General features: G+C 43.1%; 1 protein-coding gene across 6 annotated transcripts in view; it reads right to left on the reverse strand.

Moving 5' to 3' along the window:
* LNX1 (ligand of numb-protein X 1) overlaps positions 1 to 18325 on the reverse strand; it is an 83098-nt gene that overhangs the window by 34265 nt on the left and 30508 nt on the right. For 5 of the 6 annotated variants that reach the window (XM_027779301.2, XM_027779302.2, XM_027779303.2 and 2 more), the window contains one exon: positions 888 to 1129. The exons of the other annotated variant lie outside the window; for it this stretch is intronic. In XM_027779301.2, coding sequence (XP_027635102.2) covers positions 888 to 1129 — 242 coding nt within the window. The remainder of the gene's footprint in view (positions 1 to 887; positions 1130 to 18325) is intronic. 6 annotated transcript variants of the gene reach the window in all.

An 18325-nucleotide genomic window follows, 5' to 3' on the forward strand; every position in this document is an offset into this window, starting at 1 on the left:
GACTGTGGCCTCTAAACTCAATAAAACCAGCAGGATTTAATTTCATCCTGGTGTTGTCTTCTTGCCCCCTCCCTTTCCTCACCTCTCTAGCCCAATGTACGCGAGAGGACAGCACTGCTCATTTCTAGTCTTTCTTCAGCCCTTCATCCGTTCTCCCAACATGCAGCTGGTGTAACACAAGGTGGGCTATTCATTTTGGCTTCAGAGTACTCAAATACAAGCTCTGAACTCACCGTTAATGCTTCCGAGTCTGCCTTTGGCCAGGCCATGTTTTTCAAATATGACATTCATCAGAGCCGGGTGCAGTGTCACAGGGTGAAGGATCAAGGCAAAGTTTCCTGGTGCAACTTGTCCCTGACTCTGGTTATTTCAGCAAGGCCAGCTCCTCTGAGCTGCACCTCCCTGGGAGGCTGGCAAAACACCCCCATGCTCCAAAGGCACTTCTTAAGGTTTATTTTCCTGCAGGTACTTGGCAACTGCCAAACACAATTCCCAACAGGCTTCTGAGTAGGTGCCCATGGCATGGTCTATGGGGGTTACTCGGGCCACCATGTTCTGGTGGAACTAAACACAGCTACACCATCTCCCTGGCACATCACATATGCCATTTGCTCTTCCAGCTGAGCTGACTTGCCTAAATACTTTCTTAAGACCTGGGGTTTGCATGTGTGCAGCTAGTCCGTCTTCAGCTTGGTGCTGCTCCCGGCCAAGCAAATTTGTTTTCACCTCAAATCTATTGGGTCACTGAGTGGCAATTTGATAAGCCATGTAAAATTAAAGATTTTGCTCTCCCTTTGTTTTTTTTAAAGCCTCCAACAAAAATTTTTTCACAGAAAAAGGAATGCTGAAAGAGGCCATCATCTGAAACCATCACTTTTAGTCCTTACTTCTGTTTCGATTGCTGCGATGCAGGTCCCCGGGGCTGCTGCCTGCCTGGCTGTCCTCTGAGGTGGGGCTGAAAGCTGGGTTGACCAGCCCCGGCTCATCTGTCATTAAGGCGATGGCCGCAGCTGCCGAGAGCTCGGGGCCCAGGGCAGCTACTGCTAAGCTGGAGCCATGGTCCGGAGAACAGTCTTGGGAACGCCTCTTCCGTTCCTTGGTAAGGCCATAGTGGGATGCTCCTTTACATCTAAGGAGAAGGGAGGCAAAGGGAGACATGATAACAAGTTGTATTTATGGAAATTATCCAGTGCCAAGGAATCACTTGGAGTACAAACTATGACAATCATGACGGCCGATGAAAAACGGATGCTTAACAAGAGGGAAAAATGCCAGTTCTGTCATGTTGCAGGATCAAAAAGAAGGAAAACTGTCCTTCAAAGCACCTGAGGTACCACCTTACATGGAAAGAGTACTGTTGGTGAAGAAAAGGTAGACCTGTGTGTAGTGTCACTTGGTAAACAGCTACTCAGGATGCCAGAGTGCAGGAGCAGCAGGTGGCCAGTTAAGCCAGAGGCTGCTGGCTGTAGTTTCTTCCTTGTGTCTGGTCAATGAAGGAGAGCAGGGTGAGGCCTGACAGCTCCCTCAGGTCTGCTGGTGGAATAAAAGGCGCCTCACACAGCCCTGCACCCTGAAAAATCTCCCTGGCCACCAAGGTGGTCACACCGGGTGCAGGTGTCGTGCCATGCAGGGGGCAGGGGCTGCCCGCAGGTCGAGGCCAAAGCATCCCATGATGGGAGGGCTGCAGCTGGGGGACATGTCCCTGGGTCTGTGGGAATCATGTCCCCACATGGTGCCTGTACAGAACATTTACTGCTTGAACTGCACCTAAGGAATTGTTTTCAAATTCAGCCATGGAGATGAAGATTCCAGCTCTGCTATTCTAGCTCAGTTAAGACACTAAAATAAAGGGGTTGTTGCCTTGATGGAGGAAGAGGTACATGAAGTGGGGGGTGGGGTGGTGTGGTGGTGGTGTTCCTGCTGGCCCCGCAGCCCTGTCAGAGCCAAGGAGGGAGTGCAGGGCTCCCACTGAACGAGTGAGTGCAGGTCCTCAGACCAAGGTCCTTGGGCCAGCCTGGGACTTCACCAGTTTGGGGAGCTCAAGGCTGGCTCTAAAATACTTCCAGAGGAAAACCCAAATCCTAAATCCTTACTCTACCTCACATTGACGTAGTGTTTCTGGTGGAGACATGCATGTTCCCAGAAGAGCTGAAGATATACAGCATTTTAAGAGGCAATTTACAAGTCTGCTTTGAAACAACTTATTTGTGGTCCCAACTATCTGCTCTAGATTCATCCTAGAGAGCAGGACCACGCATGGCATTCATTTCTTATGGCTTGTTAAAGAAAGTCACTTGAATGAAATTAAAGGTCGCTGTGCTCTTCATGAGTCAGTATTTAATTAAAGCTATAAAATAACTGAAAAGACAGAGTGGCCCAAGGACACAGCACCTGTGACTTTTCTCCAGCACCACTTCTGCTCAGTGCCCACCCACCAGAACCTCATTCACTGCATTAAAAAAAAATAATCTGCCTTTTAATCATCATCTAACGAGCTTGCCCTACTTTCAATTGCTATTATGTCTTTCTTCATAGCAAAGGCTAACTGATGACTTTTATGAAAGTGCCCTATAGGACAAACTCACAGAAACAGCTTGCAGAAACCCTTAGGGATAGAAAGCTCTTCCTAATATATGGCATGCACAAAAGGCAATGCATAATACATACAGTACACAATGCTAGTGGGTTAAGTGTCAGAAAAAGAAGTAGCGCTCTGAACAGGGGCCTTGGAAGAGAAACAATTTATGGAAGCAGGACAGAAAGATGAGAGGAGAAAGAGGCTCTGTATCAGCTTTGGAGCAGCAGTTTAATCTCTCTTATGGCATTGGCTTTTTATGAGAGACAATTGAATTAAAAACTTTTTTAGCATTATATTATGAATTACCATCATTTACCTCATACTGCTTCTGACAATTTTTGTCTTAAAGAGAGAAAAAACCTTACCCAAACTGTATCATATTAATGCAACTATGTAAGGGCTTTGCATATGCTTTACGGTTTTGATGGGAATGGCTGTGGCAAAAGTTATTTCTGAAACCTTTCACAAGCAAAGCGAGGCATCTCAAAAGAAAATACTCTTATGGAAGGGAAGGTTGGTCAACTATTTCAAGATGCCAACAAAAAGCTATTTCGGGCACCTATTCCAAGACAAGGCTGCAACAATAATCATGTAAAACAGAAAGGAAGTGCTTTCCTGCCTCCAGTGCAGCAACGTTTTCTTATTCCTTCCTGAAAAAGAGGTATGACTTCCTCACCTCCCCAGCATCCCACACTGTGGAAGGATGCTCTCCTTTATATTTCACAGGGAGCAGAACCACAAAAGCCCTCCCCCCTTGCAGCTCACCTAAGTATCTCCAACACAGCATTTTGGGAACCTGTCCTCAACCTCTCCCACTTGCAGTAAGGTCACGTTTACTAATCCAGACTGTGAATGCTCAACAAAATAGTTCAAAAATAGTCTAAAAAGCCAACACAACGAAATGAACACAAGGAAACAGCCTTGGGGTGAATTGTTTGCTGGTCTCAAAAGACAGTCTCTGCCTTACAGAGATCCTGCAAAGATTCAGAATATGATGAGAGACATTCCTACTCCGTATTTTATTTTATTTGCCTCTCTTTTCATTGTGCCAGTAAAGTGTCAGTAGCTGATATTAGAGCACCAGCCTTGTGAATGGATCCTCAAACACAGATCTTTTTCACTTTTTGTGGGTTGTGTGGAGATCAACGTGAACATCGGAATTGGCTCCACCCAAAGATTCCCGGCTACATGGGTTCAACTGCTGCCTGGTGTCCATCTGCACTTCACTACTAAAGCCTTCATTTTCTGTGGAAATCCTCTCTCGGTGCTGCTGGCTGCACTGCAGACACCCAGTTAATAGCATCAATCCAACAGCAATGAAGAGAAAACAGCTACTTTGAATGTAAAGAGGGATGACACGGTTTAAGATGTGGCTTACTGGAGAAGACAAGTTGTCATGATACAAAGCACAAGGCATATCTTTCTAACTCTGCCAGAAATAGTTAAAAGAGAACCAAAGCTCTTGAAGTATGAGCACTGAAGCTATTAAATAATTGTGGCAGGCATAAATGAACACAAATCAAGCCTTCTTTCTTCAGATTAACACAGTGTCCTTGAAGAAAAAAAAAAGAAAAAAAATCCCAACCCCTCAAACTTGTAATAAAATCAGCAACAGCATCTCTTCACTTTCATTGTTTTCCTTGTGCTGACACTGCTGTGATAACAGAAAGCAGAAGAGATGACTGTCTAAGTGGAATCATATTTATAGTGTCTCAGCTACATTTTTCCATATGGTTGGATTTGGCTCCCAGAAAAGAGAAATCCATAAAACAGCTACATGCCAGTACTAATTCTTTCTCTTACTGTGATTATTAATCAGCTGCCTGATTTACAGCTAGAAGATAGGATACCTGATTAACATAGGCCACTCAGAAAGCAAACCCAGCACTGTCTGGTGGCCAAGGTGAACTACAGATTTATGTTCCTTCCCTGTGCTGGACAGCGAGTACATCCATGCAGCCGTATAATACCAAAACAATGTGAAGGCCAAACCCAAAGACAGATAAACAGACGTGAATAATGCACGTTGTACAGTTCATGCCATTAAAGCAGTGTTACTAGGTGTGTACAGGAAATTCAGAAAATAGTTTCTTCTGTTTGCATGGCCTCTTTTATGAAGCAGAAATGTGCTGTCCTAAATCCTGGCTGTATGAGCTAACCACTGGACAGTGAGAGGGCAGTGGTGGCTGTGAAACTTCACCCAGGGCTGCAATTCTGGCTGGCATCAACACCTGCGGACACAGAGCAAGCCTTGCCCCGTGCCCTGCTCCACACGCCAGGGAGGCTTTGCACTCCAGGCTTTAGGAGCAGTACATCCCAAGTGCTGAAGCCAGGACATCCAAAACCCCGTGGCTGCCTTTGCTTGGTCCTACCATTTGTGAAAACAAGCTTCAGTTAAACTCAAGGCCAACAGAAACATTTCCACGCCATTTGCAAATTCAAATGAAAACAGTGGTTTGAAAACAGAGATGCGTTTTCCTTGCAGCATCCCTGACTCGCACAGCAAAGGAGTGCCTGAAAGTGAGGTTGACCTCAAGGATTTCCATTACCTAGGCTGACACAGACAAAATATAAAGGTAAAACATAAACAAGGACAACTGCATGGATTTTTTCACTCCATTTCTAGTGATCTAAAAGAAACAATATCACAGGCAAAAAAATGCATTTGCTTTTTTAAAAACACCCTGCTTTCTCTCTGTCACTTCACAGGGTATCCCTCTTTCTCCCTGTCTCACACCTGACTGCCTGGGAAGGAAACAGGGTAAAGAAGTGAAGCTAGAGAGTGACAGTTCTGGTGAGCCGGGTCTGGCTCAGATACACAGAGCAGAAGCTCTCCCTGCCCAGTTCAGCACTTCTTTCCCAACCTCACCTCCAGCGCATGGATATTTTGGTGATGTTTTGCTTTAGTGCAGCAGCAATGGACCCATTGTCTTAGTGCAATTAAGAATGATCTATACAAAGCACTCGGGACTGCCCAGCAGAAAAAAATACTGCATAATGGACTGTCATCGCTGACCTGAAGCTAAACTCTGATCAGGGTAGACAAATATGTTTCAGCTATGCCCTCGCTGCAAGCAGTCTCATCCCTGTGTAATCTGGGCTTGACGTAAGTCAGCATCAGAAGTACCGGTAATGTGGTATCACACCCCACACAAACTCTCCTGACTGCTGTGGTGCCCCAAACTGATCCGGTGGAAAGGCTGATGGAGAAACTGAAGGTGACCAACAGGGAGCATCCTGGATAACCTAGTGCTGATAACCTCACTTGTGAGACCCTGGTGAGAGGCTCCTGCCGTCTCTGCAGAGGAAGGGGGGGGTTGTATTGGAGAGGCTGACTCACGAGAAGGTGTTGGCAATTCCTGCCCCACGGTAACCACTCAGACCACATGTGCATCAGCAGTGACTGTAGTCCAAACATAACCCAAATACCAACCATATGGATTTCAGGCCAAAAACCTGAATTCTAAAGCTTTCTGAAAGTCCATCATAAGGGAGTGAACTGACTAGATCTGTTCTCAGGCAGAGATGACACCAATTAATCTACTACTCTGATCTCACTTTTGCCAAGTGCCCCAGGAACTGGAGCCAAAAACTAAAAAGGAGCAATGCACCTAAACTCCAACCAAATCCCATGTTACAGATCTAAGCTAAAATGCAGCAGATGTACAATCTCCTTTCCAGACCAACCCTACCAGTGCCTTAGAGCCTGTAGACATCAACATCTTCAGCAGCGAAGGTGACAATGACAAATACCCTGCTGCTCTTTACCCCCAATGATGTTGTATTATCCTTGCTTGGAAGTCTGGCTTCTGTGGATCCTGGTCCTATGTGCAAAATTCCTTTTTTTATTCCCCCCCTATATATGAAAATCAATCCTGGAACTGAGTGTTTAACAGAAATGCTTTTTCCTTGGTAATTCTGAGTTCTTGGAAGGACTAACCTCTGCATGAATGCTGCATATGAAAAAAAGCTTCATAAATAAGTACCTGATTTTTTTTTTTAAATGCATTTGCCTTTTCTGCTTTTTATAAAGGATTGTGTCATGACAAGAGCATTCCTCAAGCTACTGTCATCACCAGCTATGGCTAAGAAGGCCCTGCCTACAATAAACCTTCCTCAAGATTTATAAAGAAGGGATGAGCCACCTAAAAAGCAAAGCTTAAACTCCTGGATTACAGTTTCCAACCAACCTTCCCTGCAAGTCAGGCTGCAAAAACCTTGTCTAAACATGCAACTAGAAAACAGGCTGTTCTCTGCACCTGCACTTGAAATTCTTAATGCCAGCAACATTTCTAGATGCTCATCGCTGCTGTTCAGTGCACTTTGTACCCTGGCACTGATGCACCTGGGTATCCTCTCCCTGATGATCTCAGTGTCAGAGGCTTGCCATTTTGTTTGGGGAAGGAAAAATGCTCATTTTTCACCAACCTGAAGTGGCAAATCATCCTAGTTACTATTACTCTTTCACTTCAATAATGCTATAAACAAAAGCATTTTAAAGACAGCTTCCTGACACCCGGGGCATCAGGGCTAGCTGGGAGGGAGGCACGGGCTGGCAGCTTGATCCCTGCTGCCTCTGAAGGGTTGAGGATGAGCAATTCTGTTTTGTGCTTCCATAAACACCGCTCTTCTCCATGTCAGCACAGAGATAGCTGTGATAGAAGCTCAGATGAGGCAAAGAGCTTCTCTGTCTAGCTGTCAGAGATTTTCTCATGTTATTTGCTCTCTATTGTCAACCAGAGGCCTTTGCTAAAGTATAAACATGTAGTAGATTTAATGGTTCTATATTTCTGCGTTACTACTCTATAAATATTTATAAAGGTCCTCATAACATTTATTTCTTTAAGCTGAAGTTATTTAGCTTAAATATTTTCCCACAAGATAGGAAAAATCCTCTCAAATATCTATTTTTTTCAGTTTAATTTCTGCATATCCCTGTTATGGTTTCTTAAGGTTTTTTCATGCTTTTTGTTTTAATGAAGCCAGTGTAATTCAATAAACTCTGGAACTACCTTACTAGCAAAGCATAAACTTGTACTGTGTCCCATCTGTAAAGATCTGACCCCAAGGAAGGGCTGTCATTGCCACAATGCTTTTGCACTATGATGCTGTCAAACAAAATGTATTTGTATATTATATAAGGAACGTGTGCAGGAGTATCTGTATACTTACACTTCCATGTCAGCCACTTATTAATGAATTTGGGTGCACCACTAGAAAAAAGGACTTACAGTTCCCACAGATTAAAAAAAAATAGGTTTTCTAAGCATATGAGGAAAATGCATACCGAGTGTTCTTTATAATTACTATGTTAGTCATCAGCTTCAGTGACATACTCCCATTTCTGTGATTTGGTTGCTGAGAAGGAGGAGCAAGCATGGCCATCGATTTTGGTACAGCCCTTGAAAGTGTTTTGCACTGGTAAAGAATGGAATTTCAGTTCAGAGTTCAAACCCCACAGTTCCCAAAACTACCAATGGACAGGCAGCTGCTGCCAGACACAAACTGAACAAGCATTCAATGGAAAACAAATCTTCATTTTAAATTTGACTGCTCATACTGAGGGAAGGGAGGAATCTCCAGATTTCCTACCAGTTTTTGTAAGAGTTGAAGACCTTGGAACACATTTTTACTTTTAAATAAATTGTAGAGTTTAAACTTCATGTACATGGTCCCGAAGTATCATGTAACATGTGGTCATGTTCAAGATTTTTTCCCCCTATTCTTTAAAAAGCAAAAAAAGTTGTATTTCAACCACCATCATCAGCTTCTGTTATGAAATGTTTTAAAAGGCCCATTAACATCTATCATGGGAACAGAGAACTGGAAGAAATAGGTAAACAATACTAGTTGCCTGCAGCTCTGGGCAAAAACCATGACTGGGATTATTGTGCAATAATCCCAGTTGTTGGGACTATGTACAAATTGTTGGTCCAGATCATGTTCTCTCCCTCCCCCAATACTTCTTCCAGGCCATTACTCTGTCATTTTTGAAACACAACTGTACTGATTTCTCTTCAAGTTTCAAGCATCGTTTCAAGTTCTAGTCTTAAGCCATTCCAATAAATTGCAGCTGTCTTACATATAGGAGAATGGAGCTGTAAATTGCTAGAGACAGCTGAGATGGGCAAGTCAGCATACAGGCTGGAAATGACAACTTCTTCCATGGATTAGGGCAGCTTCTGTATTGTACCTAACACAACTATTACTTTAGAGAAGCTAACGTTCACAACTAACACTGTGGCTTTGCCTTCTGTTGCCCCTTCCCCACTTGTGCCCAGGTCACCAATGCTCTGAGAGTGCACAAGGGCTTCAGCAGCCGGTTCCCACTGCTCACATAAGGCACAGCCTTAGGTTGCTGCTACAGCTTCTACTTTTTCCAGTGCTGCCTTTAAATGTAATCCTTGTAGAGCACAAGTAGACCTTAAGCAACAAACATGAGGAATTAACCAAGGTGAAAGAGTATAGTCAACCTATTAATCATTATTTGCTCTTAGGTTACTATAAACAAACATTTGCCATGACAGGGAAGTTACTGGCCAAAAGTACAGAACCAGAGTGATCTTGCATGATGTAAAACAACAGCAATATTTATTTATACTGAACTTACTCAATTAAATACTGAAGCTCCCCAAGAGTAATCTACATATCTCATGCAAGCTACTCACATCAGCTGACACAAACAAGGAAAACAGAGGAGCAGCACCCTCTCTCTAACTCTTGGTAGGTGCTTAGGTACTGACACAACAAGGAACCTATGAGTACCTGGGTAGGAAATTCAGAGCAAAATAAGAGGGAAAAATAAGACACATGGGACTAGCATTTCTGAGCTGGTGAGAGCCTGTAAACCTTGATGACGGCTTCTAGTGCTTTTAGCATCCAATGTATAATACATTGTTTAAACTGCTAATTTGTTCAAGTGCTATATTAAAGTCCTAAAGTACTAAAACCTCCTCTTGACTTGAGCGAAGGTGGAGCTTGATGAAACATTTACCAGGTGCTTTCATCAGCTGTGTGATCACAGTCCCATGTGTCTTTATTTTTTCCCTCTTATTTTGCTTTGAATCTCCTACTTAGGTACTCATAGGTTCCTTGCTGTGTTCGTGCCTGAACATGAACCTTCCAGAATCGCGTAATTTTCTATACCACACACGTAAAAGCTTCAGACTTCCACACTCTTGAAGAAGAGTAAAACTCAAACATTTTTTCAAAAGAAAGTGAGAAAACACAGATTAGAAAGACGTCCAAGAGGTTCCTTCATGGAAAACTTGGGTACTTGCTAATGGTTGTAGATTCTTTTCTCTTCAGACAGTGTGCACAAAGGAGCAATCGCATGCAATGTGCATCAGATGGGTGTTTGGAAAGCAACATAAGACCTGCCATCAGCAACTGTCAGCTTCACTTCTGGTTTTCAGGTCCAAGACCACTCAAAGAACAGCACTGGTACTCAGCAGGCAACCTTGTCCATTTTGCCTTATACTACTACTAATAGTATAACCTTTTTATAGAAACAATTGAGATCATATGTAATGAGACTGCAGCAGGATCACTGAACGTATTGCTCATTTAGAACCTTAACTGAAAAATGAGCCTAAGAAAAATCACAGCATAAATATACAAAGGCTCCGAAAAAAATGTTAATGCTGCTAAAATCAAGTTACCTCTGGCAAAAATAATGAGTACGAGGACAAAGAAATTCTTAAAGCATTGCAATGATATACCTCATAATAGCACACAATCCAATACACTGCATTTTTCAAATTATGTGGATACACATATAATTAATGTTAAGAATAAGCATTCAATCTGTTGATTCATGTGTTTTTCACGTTTATTGTTCAGTCTTCTGATCACCAGATTATATTCAACAGGTATAATTAGTCTCCTGGAACTTAGTATCTCAGCATTGTCTTCCCCTCCTACTATCCCCACCTATACTATAAAAGCTTCATGATGCAGTGAGCAAAATATGCTTGCAATGAGACAAGGGGTTTTGAGTTTTTAACAAGAGTGACAGTATTAATGTAACTTGATTGTTGCAGCTATAGACAGAAGAGCCTGCCAAACAGAAACTTTGTATTTACACGTGCTTAGCACAGATTTATTTTCAAAATAAAACTAATTGTAATACCTGCTATGACACAGACAGCAGTTTTGAGGCTTCTGTTGACACAAAGGAGTGACACATGCACATAAGTCTCTAGATGTAAAATAATAAAAAGGGAACACTGCAGTCTATTTCAAGATGTTTTCAACCCAAGGCCTGTGTTTACTAATATGTTCTCCACTGGAATTTGAAATTACAGAAAACAATATGGCTGCAGCTGGTAAATAACGAATGCTGGGTATAAAGACATTATTGACAGAACATGCTATGGACAGCCACTCACAGCTCTAGCTCTGGTGGCAATTGCCTCTGACCTCAGTGACCCAAAAGTCACAGAAGATCCCTTTTAGGTCAGCACGCGTATCTAAATTACATCGCTAACATGTCTTGGTACACATCAAGCTCTGAACACCACTTGCTTTCTTATCCAGAAGGTCAGAACAAGGAGTCTTGGCACGCCTTCCCAGAAGTTGAAAAACCACAGAGGTCCCTGTCAGACGCCCATCTGAGCACTGAGCAAACACCTCCACCACCATGACTAAGTAGCATCTTAAGATGTCACAAATGTTTCCCATTTTAAAAAATAGTTCTCCTGTACTATCAAATCCAATATCTGGTATTCAACAAGGATGCTGAACCAGTCCTATAAGAACTGAACTTCACGTGACTCATGACTCACTGTGCCTTAAAACCCTAAAATAACATGGGCTCCTAGTAAGGGTGGGGAAGGAAGAGTACAACATTTTCTGGTGTATCTCAGAGCTCAGTTTCTGGGATTTCAGCCTAAATGAGTACTGACACTGACATAAGATGTACATAAGTCACTCTACTGACCAAATATCTCATTACGCTAGTTCTTTGTGAAGATAGCATGTCCAACAGGACATTTTGCTGGAGAAACACTGTTCCAGCTTCTAATCCCAGCTCTGCAGTCTTCTCCTTTGCACGTGTGGCTGGAAGAGGATCGATCAGAGGGACATTATGAGCAAGTTTTCAGAAAAAAACTCCCCAAACCCACTGGGCATGCAAAAATCTTCGTTGCTTGTGGGTCTATGAGTTCCACACAGTTGAGTATGAGATATTTCAGTGAGATATTTTACCCTCCCATTAAAATAAACATGCATTGTAAAAGCATTTAAAGGCTCCAGAAAGCCCATATCCAGCCACAGCACAAATATGGCTGGAATGTTGTTTACAGTCTTCTGAAAGCTCACATGGTAGAAGATGATCACTTATGCTGTAAAAATTGAAATGCTGAAAAATGCTGAAACCCACTTTTTTTTGGATCACCGTTTTTTAACAGAACTATCAGAAATACTTTTAAGCTGAATTCCTTTATCCAAATCTGAAAAAAAAAAAGCCAAATCCACTCACCCTTCTCCCCACATAGCTACCTCCAGGCAGTGCTGTGCTTAATACCATGGAAAGCGCCCAAAACTGCAGCGATGCAGTTTCCCTCCCAATGTACATGTCCCAATAACAGTTCTCGCTTGGCAAGGGAGGCTGGCAGGGCTCACGCCATCACACCTCAGTTTTCAGGTGTGCTCAGGTCAGGCTGGGGTAAGGCTGATCTCTGCTCCTCCTGCTGAAGCTTATTCAGAGAGGTGGGCGAAGCAAGAGGGAGCCCAGTGCCGTTGCCAAATGAAAAACTGACACCTGGGGATGGAGAATCTGAGTCTTGCTTCCAAGGCTGCTGTGGCTTTTTGGTTGAAGTTGGGAGAAGTTCATAAGAAAAGGCACTGTTCTCTGTTAGTTCAGTCAGTATCTTGGGAAAAACCTGGCAGTACCGTCCAGGCACACAAGTTCACAGTCTGAAGCTGCAGAAATTACCTTAAAATTGTGTCTTGTTTTCTAAGACTACCAGGATATAACTGATGAATCAAAGGATAAAATACATAAACTAGGTTGGAAGCAGGAATCCAACCCTGAAATCCCTTAATTACAAAAGATGCTGTCAGAAGTGGATACCGTATTACCAACAACACAAAATGGATTTCCATGACAAAGGCAATTATCATAGAAGACCCTAGGTTGGAAGGGACCCCGAAAGATCATATGGTCCAACCTATGGGGAAAGAAGCCTACATGAGATTGTCTAGCACCCTCTCCAATCACATCTTGAAAACCTTCAGTGATAGAAACTCTACCATATCCCTGAGGAGGTTATTCTAGTGAATAGCTCTTCTCACTGTAAAAAAGTAGGAGAATAAAATAACTTCTGCACCATATCTTACTTCAAGCCCAAGATGCTCAGGCTGCTGCTTCTTCATATTCTTTTGCCTGCAGATGCTATGCATTTCCTTAGGCTCTCTTAGTCATTTCTACTCTCTCAGATTTCATGCTATTTTTTCAAAGTATAAATAAATTTTAAAAAATTGTTCTGTTTTTTTCATTAATTATTCAATTTATTTAAAAAACATTCAGGGTAAGAGACAGTCATGTCACACTGTTCTTTTACAAAACACATTAACTTATCCACTCATCCTACTAAAATACAGGAAACCGGAAAAAAAAAAATCCCAAAATATTCTTTAGGAAGCTGCTCTTTCATTCTCCTTTTATGCCACTGCAGCCTTGGCAACTCCAATATTCAAGCTCTGATAACTATTTTTTCTTTCAAAATTAGAACATAACCATTGTGCATGCAGCTGGACACCTAGAACACCATATGCAAACCTGGGCAGCAGGTTTGGAGAACTGAACCTTGAGCATGAGCTGCAATTCTATCCCCCTGGGTGATCCAAGACAGTGGCCTTGCCCCTGCTGTCCTAGGAGAGGGCGCATCCTGCTTGACATTGCTGCTCTCACAAAATGGGTCAGGGCTGCTGTGCGAGGGACTGCCTTGAAATGAATCCAAACCATGAATTCTCTGTGACAGGTTGTGGCATCTGGGTGACTCAGCCAGCCTCTGTGCCTGAGGCTGTTCCAGCCCAGGCTGCAATTTTGTTAGCATCACAATTTAAGTAGACTTGGGTCTCATTAGCAGTGATGATGGACACCCTGAAGGAAAACCAGGGTGGCATAGGAAATTACGTTAGTTCATTATCGGCTCTGAAAGGGGGATAACATCTGTCTTCTTCAAACTGAGATGACCCTGGTCCTTCAGAAGGGAGCTGGCAATCTGATTTCCAGCAGTGTACTCATGCCATGCCTCATCACCTGCTAATTTTCAAGCAAAGGCATTACCCACATCATGACTCAAGGTGACCCAAGCCATCACCAACAGACAGGATCTCCAGCTGGACATCTACACTAGTGTCCAGTGGACAGCAGCATGCTGGGGGCATTGGACATGTTGCAGCCCAGATTCAGACACACATAAAACAAATCTTACTTGCTTCATGCAAATATGACTGCAATGGGCTGTCAGTGATGATGACTCATCAAGCCAAACTGCCCAGCACTATAACAGAGAATAATCTTACAGCTACAATGAGAAAATTTTCTCTGGTTCCAAAATATCTGCCTCAGCCTGAGATGGACACTGAGGTTAAAAAAAAAAAAAAATAAAAAGAGTATACAGACTAAACAAAACTGGTAGTGCATTTGAAGATTTATATTAGCAATTAAACATTCTGTTTTAGTATTTTCTGCAATGCTTTGGACTAGTGGTTGGTGGCTTAACTGTCTTTAGCTGATCATACCTTCTGAGGAACTTCCTTAACTGCCCTGAAACAAGTTTGCTTCCTGAAGGGCAAAGCCAGACAGTCAGCACCACGTGTTTATAAGGCTGCAGTACAGTGGGAAAAGGAGGAAGAAAGGGAAAGAAATACCTAACAATTTAGTGACTGTGAACAGAACAGCCTCGTGGCAAATTATTTTCTTATTTCTTTAAAAGCTAATTGAAGATGCCACAGCATCACGTAGGAGGATTTGCTGACTACTTAGATTCTGGCGTTAAGGACACCTTCCAAACTTGAGCACAAACTGTTCTTCAAAGGCTAAGCACATCAGCCTCCAGAGATGGTGCTGCTTCCTAAGGGGTTGTCTGCAAGAAGGAAGTATATGATTACTGCAGTGGTTGTGGAATGAGACCTTAGCCACATTATGTATACTATATGTGTAGAACCACACACCCGAGAATAGCTTCCCTGGAGACATCCCTCTTGCAGAGTAAGAGCATTCACCAGAGAAGCTACCCTAGAGTAGGAACAGTAGTGTCATTTCACATCCAACTTTGTTATGGATTAACTTCCCTATGTGTTTAAACCATCTTTTGGGGATAATTTCTGCCTTTCTTCCCAGCTCTTTCTTCTGGACACTGAATGGAAACTGTGGGAGCTCTCAGTGCTCAGAAATTTTAGGTGCTAGTTTCCCAACATCATTGCACTCTGTAACTTCAGGCTCTGCATCCCAAGATCCTTTCTTCACACTAGGTAGTGCCCATGTATGATCAAGATATCAGTAAAATAATGGATTGTTTTTAAGTCTACAGAGGTACCTGCCCATACCTTTAGCCCACGAAGAAGCAGGCAAGATGAAGCACAGACATTCATGCCAACGGATATAAGTAACACAGTAGCACAAATGAATCAAGAGATCCTTCTGCTACTGGGGGCAAAACAGATATTTATTTTCTGTCCTTTGATAACTTGTTTTCTGTTGATTAACATGATAAAAGAATAATTTTAACACTGTTGCCCTAATAAAACTTTAGGGGCAAAAAAGCTCTCCCAATTTGGTAGGCAGACTTTTCTGGCAGCATCCTTTATAAAAGAACCTAAATCCATAAAAGATGGTTCATTTGACCAGCCATGCCTAGCAGTGGTTGAGGATTAGTTAAGAGGCAATATTGTCCTGTAGGTCAAGCCTGGAGCTCTGTGAGAGCCAGGGTCTACCCCTCAACATGCCACATCCTGAAAACAAGTTACAGGTTCACTTTATTTCATGCATAATAAAAAGCCCTTAGGGCTTACTATGTTTTTGTTCAATGTCTTCCACAGCACAGATTTGGCTCATTTGTCGGTTCTTTAAACTACTATAACACAAAAAGCAATAAGAATAAAAGCAGTCCCATAGAGCCCTAACTGTATGAACGGCACTTTCACTCCCTCTCAGATACCTCAGCATCTCAAGCAAAAAGGAGAGAGGGGAATTAAAATATCAGACACCCATCTACCTTCTAAAAGCACAAAAGAGGTTAAGACTTGAAACAGAGCTCTGGCACTGCACCCAGGTGTTGCTAACGATGCAGAATCATGGGTCACCTGAATGTCTGTGCTCAGCCCTGGACCTGACACCTCACAACGGGCTTGCAAGGGTGAGCATTGTTTCTCTTCAACGTGACTATTTTTGCAGACCTGGAAGAAGCACTGTTTGCAAAGCAGTCAGAAGGGAGGGGAGGATAACATCAGCAACTGCTTCCCTGTCACAGGGGACCATAGGCAGCACAGGTGTTCTTTTTTTAAATGTCAGTGAGGGAAAAAAAGTGCCAAGGGAGTTGTCATTGGCAGATGGCACAATAGGTGATTCCAGAATAATGCTTCATATAGTCAGAGTCTTCTCTTGAAAACATTGCTCCTGAAGCCCAGGTCTGACTAACTTTACAAATGGAAAACACCACTTGAAAAACAGACAGGTATATTATAAAATCACTTAGGATCCAGTTTCGCTGTTTCTTTCTGATGAAGGAGAGCACAGGTGTGTCTCAGCACGGAAGCTATTCCTTGGGCTATTTCCCCTACAGGGGCTCTATAGGCGCTCTCCTACCTGGTAACAGTCACATCTAGGGTATGTCAACAGGAAGACTTCAGGCCATACCCATGTCTCTACCTCTTTGCCCTTAGTCCACCCCCTTTGCAAGCTGCCCACCACAGGGAAGGTCCATGCAAGGCCAGTCGTCCCATCAGTGTCCACAGAAAATAGCAAAATGCCATCCCTGGCCTCTGCAGGAAGTCACGCACCTTCAGAGGCAAAACACAACCTCAGGTCATTTTGAAGTCCTGCCAACGTGTGCCCACACAGTGAGCCATGGCAGCTCGCAGATGGACAGGGGCTGCCTCCTTTCCTCCTTGGAGCCCAGCACCTCCCCAAGCAGGAGGATGGGGACAGAGGGAAGGAGGAGCGCCGTACGGTGCCAGACCTATCCTGCTCTCGAGCGCTGCCAGGAGATGGGGAAAAAATTGCACAGAAGCTTTTTGAATGAAGAAGACCCAAACCTTAAGCCCTGAATTTCCCTGCAGTCAACAGAAAAAAACCAGACCTGAACCCTCCACTTCCTTGTGCCAAGGACACTGAGGAGACATCAAAGTGATTTGTACTTCATCCCTATCACTGTGGTCGACCAGAGGTGTGATGAGAGGGGACCAGGATTTGTCCCTACCCTATAGCTACACTGCTCAACTTCTTCAGTAGGTTATGAGACAGGCAGCAAGTCCATTCAGCCCTAAACCCCTTGAAGCCCTCTGTGGCGATGCAGATGACCCTTACAAGAACTAGCTTCAACACTGGAGACAAACAGGGACCTTGCTGCACCCTTGCCCTTTAGCTGCAGGTCTGACCATTCACTGATGGGTTGCTGTTTTGTCACCAGTCCTGCTACCCTCCTGAAAACATCCTGCTTCAAAGGGACTTTCTGGTCAGTGTTAAGGTCATGGAGTTTCTGTCTGCAAATGCAAGGAGATAGATTTCAACAAAACAACCAGGAGAAAAGTCACAGTTTTGTAAGATCTGCTGTCACGCGGCTACCATTGTCACAATGGACAGGAAAAGTGGAGCCTGAGGTTTTACAAAGCTCCCACACAGGGGTGTGTTTTTTTGGAGGGAGGGGGAGGCTGTAGCAGAGATTGCAGAAACTGGAGTCCATGACATTTTATTTGTATTGTTTTGACTCATTCACCCACATGCCCTCAAGGGATGTTCTGCTTTTTAAAATTGCTGTTTCTGCTAAAAACTGCGTGGTGTGAATCAGGGTGGTTAGATGCTCCTTTCCTCAAAAATGTTTTTTGGGATTTCTGCTATCCTATCTCTCTGCTACACAGATGTAAAAAAAGCAGAAGTTTGCCTATATAGGCAAAACCTCATTTTCCCTCCCAATTTGTTCCAATTAAATTGAAGAGAGTAATTTTTTTTAAGTCAATGGAATAATACCTGTATAAAAATAACTGAAGTCAGAAAAAGTCAAGCACATTGATATTACTCTTTTCATTACCTCCTTCATCTTCCATAGCTTCCTCTGTCTGAGTACTGGAATAGCAGATAGGGTAACAACGAGAGACGTGGTCCTTGAACCAAACAAATCAACTTGGTAAGAGGAATTGAATAATAAAGAGGGAGAACTTACCACCCCTATTTTCTTGGCTTTTTTTATTTTCACTGTAGTGGGTTTTGTAGGACAGTTTGCAACTCTTTTAAAGATTTCAGTCCAGGTGACAATTTAACCAGGCAGAGGATCAGTTGATAAAACTCTGATGAGATGTCAGTTCTACAAGTGAGCTATTTCATGGCCTGGCTTAACCTATGTTTAGTCTAACAGATAAATGTTTAGAGTACACCAAGACTGCTGAAGCGAAGTTAATATAGAGTCTCACCAAACCTGGTCAATCCATAAAGCTTTCTTTGTTATTAGCCTTCAGCTCCACGTTTTGCTGAAGTTAAGCTCTGCAGCTTAAATTCACAATTTACTCATGCATTAATCCACA

The sequence above is a fragment of the Falco peregrinus genome, chromosome 2, assembly GCF_023634155.1.
Source record: "Falco peregrinus isolate bFalPer1 chromosome 2, bFalPer1.pri, whole genome shotgun sequence".
In the NCBI taxonomy this organism is placed as follows: Eukaryota; Metazoa; Chordata; class Aves; order Falconiformes; family Falconidae; genus Falco; species Falco peregrinus.